The 3,942-nt window shown below is 38.1% G+C and overlaps 1 protein-coding gene across 5 annotated transcripts in view; it reads left to right on the top strand.

Moving 5' to 3' along the window:
* The first annotated feature begins 413 nt into the window (after positions 1-413).
* Positions 414-3,942, top strand: part of ampd3b (adenosine monophosphate deaminase 3b) — a 19,620-nt gene continuing 16,091 nt past the window's right edge. The window contains exons 1-2 of one of the 5 annotated variants that reach the window (XM_016483169.1): positions 414-552; positions 1,288-1,389. In XM_016483169.1, the coding sequence (XP_016338655.1) occupies positions 1,332-1,389 (58 nt within the window). In that variant the 5' untranslated portion in view covers positions 414-552; positions 1,288-1,331. Of the gene's footprint in view, positions 1,150-1,287; positions 1,390-1,473; positions 1,512-2,181; positions 2,262-2,714; positions 3,077-3,942 lie in introns of those variants that run through there. The other 4 variants (XM_016483168.1, XM_016483172.1, XM_016483171.1 and 1 more) reach the window with 4 other exon arrangements.

Genomic DNA, 3,942 nt, shown 5'->3' with positions numbered 1-3,942 from the left:
GCAGCTGGACGCAGAGTCTGTGGCGTCTGTGTACCGTATTTTTATATGGATAAAAATGTGTTAAAAGCGACACAAATAAGTTATGCCTGAAATATAGCATCAGTTCTAGCCAGTTCTCTGCTCAGATGAATAGAATGGCATGTGTATGTGTACACAGTGAGTGAGTAACATAACCAAAATATGACTTTTGTGCGCTCACAAATATACGGTAGGTTTAGGCTATATAACAACAGAACGTCCAAAGTCTCCTTAAACACCCTGAGAAGATATGCAAAACACAATAAAAGTTTCAGAGAAATTAAATACCCAGAAAACCCACCACAAGATCCAAGCCTCATAAAAACAAAGTTTCCACCACAAGCACTGAAAGGGTTAAGCGCGGTGACATTTTTCACTATGCAGATGTTGCTTGTAAGAGCCTTGAGTCATATCTTCACACCCAGTGAGTGTTGCATTACAGAGCACAGCAGAGTGTCTCAGGGGACAGTCACACACAGAGAGAGAGACAGCAAGACTGCAGGGAGAAAAAAAACAGAGGTCTGCATCCGTAAGGTGAGCTGGTTAATATCTCTTTAAAACAATGTTTACTAACCCCTTGGCTCTTTGGTTACCTCAGTAGAAGTGCTGTAACCTGTGGCCTCTTTTCTAGCATATCCTGCAGGTCTGAACCTGCTGTGGGCTCATGCCTCATTCCACACTACTACTTTTCTTGAGTCTTAATCCATGTACATACTTTTACTCTGTCTCTATCTTACACTGTTTACATATCTCCCTTTGTAAAATGGATTAACCTTTACAACTGATGGATTAAAGATGGTACAGTTTTATCAGGGGTGGTGGCATGTTTTGAATGTTCAGGCATGTCCTTATTCAGAACTGCAGAACTGTGTTCTTATAGATAAGGTAAGATGACAACTAACAACATACTAGCATTTAATCGGAGCTGTTTTACACCAGTAAAATGCTGTAAAAGAAGTGCTCAGGATATTCAGTAAACACACTAGGAAATAGCAATTTCCTTATGTGTTTTGCTTTTGTATCTGACGTTATAGTAATAGTGTCTGCCAGATTGTTAGTACTTACAAATTTCCTTTTCCTGTTTTTGAATACCACAAGATTGGCAGTTAGCTGTCATCAACTGACTGAGAGGTAAACAGCCCATGTTAATGTGGTATTCTTATAAAATAACAACACATACATTCATCGTGGTGCTTTTACTGTGGAATGTTTCAGGAATATTCCTGCAATGCATTTTAAGAACATGAGGACTTTGCCTCTGTCTCTCAGGTGGAAGTTTCATAGATCGTGTTGCATCTACTACACTGTGCAAAATGAGCAGAAAAGGAACTCCTCTATCCAAGCAACAATCAACACCCATCTTAGGGACGGGTAAGTTTGGCATAGTATATGTTAATATTGTATCTGAACGCTACATGTTACCTTAAAAATGTGTCACTTTTGTCTTTGTAAAAGGCCAGTGTGCAGGTCCACTGGAACAAACTCCTAAAAAGGTGGCCTGCAGACGTATTGTCTGGTGTTGTCACTCAAAGTAGGTTAAAAGCATAGCATGACAAGGTGTCCGTAACATTATTTGCAAGCATGTCATAAAGTGCTCTATCAAAAGAGAAAGCGCTGCGCGTTTCTATACATAACCTACTTGCAATGAAGCACTTTCCTTTTTGCACTTTGCACTTTGAATGACTTGTGCAAGCCAATGACTTTGCAAAAATATTTGTTTTAATTTAAAGCGATTTAACAGTTTAATTACACTAATGATATGCATACAATTTGACTATGTTAATTATTTGCTGTTTAATATAGCGTTATGAGAATGATTTCACTGTAATTTAATGGTTTGCACCCTTTGATTACATGAAATTACAGTTAATTTTAATCAAATTCTGCAAAACAAGAAGAATACTGCGAATGTATGGCACTAAGTGGGCTGGACTTGTATGTTGAAATGAAAGTAAGCCTCTTCCGTCTTTGAGATGGTGAAGAAAGTGAGTTAATCCTTCAGACAAAGAGAAATGTGAGGTAAGGGGAGGGGGCATAGGCTCAGTAGGATGGGCAGGTATGGAGCTAGTGCTGCGCTGCAGGGCGGAGTTCAGCTTCTCCCAATTGTTTCCCTACAAATGAGGAAAGATCGGAGGAGAAACGGTGTTAATAGTTGCAAATAAAAAGAGCTATTCTGTCTGACACCCTCTATACTCTCTCCGAGACAACTCTGTGGTAGGTAGCCTGACCTTCTCAAAGCGCAGGTAAATAAATGCTCACACTAGAGTTTCTCTGAATTGGTGTGTTTTGAGAATGTTTTGCTCATTTACTTTAAGCCTTGTGTTCTTCCATGCTCATTTCAAGGTCTAGCAAAACAAGGTGAGTGTAACTTCAGTCACGGTGCTGTATGAATACTGATTATGACGTTACGGGATGCTGTTTGGAACAGAGTATTCCTCTGGGCCGTGTGCGTGTCAGCTTGTGCTTTCCAGAAGCTTGCTAATAATACTGCACTTACAGTATACTGGTGGTGTATGAGTTGTGTTGACTTAAAAAGGAGCAACCTGTGATTCTGGTTACCTGTGCAGGGTAGGGCATAGTTGACGTGGGCTGGTTTAAAATCAGATGGGCTGTCATACATGACAAGTTGCTAAGGTTGAGCTTGGAATGTAAACATGGCTTAGTGCCATGCAGTGTATATTGCATGTTAAGCCATAGCATATGCAGCCTTCCTTTAAAGGGTGAGTAATGTTTCCGGAACATGAGTGAGCCAGGGACAAGACAATGTTATTCCCTTATAAAAACATAGAGGCTGGGAAATTACCCTGACAGCTCGCAAGCTCCAGAACCTGCCAGCATTTAGAAGGGTCTCAGGTTCAGCTCGCAGCTTGTTGTGACGTCCAGCCAAGCTCTCTGCTGACATAATGCTGTTAGTCGCTTTAAATAGGGGGAAGCGGGATACTCAAGACTGGAAAACACGGAAGACCTAGAAGTGAAGACCACAGTTAGAAAGCAGCAGGAAAACAGAGAGTCCAAACACAGAGATTCAGTAAAACCATGGCAAAAATAGGTGCTGAAGGTAAGAGAAAGTGTATATTGCAGCATTTGGTACAAAAGGGTTGCTCAAGCAGAATAATAGGGGTCAGGAACATTCAAAAGATTGGACATTGGAAGGGTCAGACGGAAGTAAGGGATAAACTGTGGCAAGCTTTTCTTCAATAGAAAGGTGACGTGTTGGTTGCACATGTTAAACAATAGCTCAACAATAGCACAATTCTTCTGACAGAATGGGTATTTTCAATGGGCTAAAGATGGGTTGAAATAAATAATGAGTGATTGTCGAAAGAATTGTTTACTATGATATATATTTTTAATTTTAATATATTATTTAATATTAATATTTTAATATATATAATTTTATTTATGCAGGGGTTAAAGCAAGGGGTGGGATTTTGCTCATTTTATATAAAAATACCATATTTTTATACAAATACATGGTATAAAAAAATATAGGAAATAATAAATTTTCAATGACAAAATATTTGTCTTTTAATTACGAAAAGTAAAACAATGCAGTTGTATTTTGAAATATTTTAACTAATCTAGGGCTGTAACTAATGATTATTTTGGTAATCAAGTAATCTACGGATTATTTTGACAATTGAGTAATTGGATATTTTTTAGTAACACAAATAGACCTAAGTGAAAACCAGGCTTTAGTATGACCATTTAGTCTATATATAAACTAACGATGAGGCAATAATAATTGGCTCAAATAAAATATCAAAACCAAGTAATTACATGGTTTTATTGAACAACACTGATAAAATACACAATGTAATATGCCTATACATAATATGAACATAACCTTAACTTAAGTACATTATGTATTATAACCATAGACTGTATAAAAACATGGACGTAGTGTCCATGACGTCACCCGTC

Source organism: Sinocyclocheilus anshuiensis, unplaced genomic scaffold (genome assembly GCF_001515605.1).
Source record: "Sinocyclocheilus anshuiensis isolate Anshui unplaced genomic scaffold, SAMN03320099.WGS_v1.1 scaffold481, whole genome shotgun sequence".
In the NCBI taxonomy this organism is placed as follows: domain Eukaryota; kingdom Metazoa; phylum Chordata; class Actinopteri; order Cypriniformes; family Cyprinidae; genus Sinocyclocheilus; species Sinocyclocheilus anshuiensis.
Note: the sequence above shows the minus strand (reverse complement) of the source record. Positions and strands in the feature narration are given on the sequence as shown.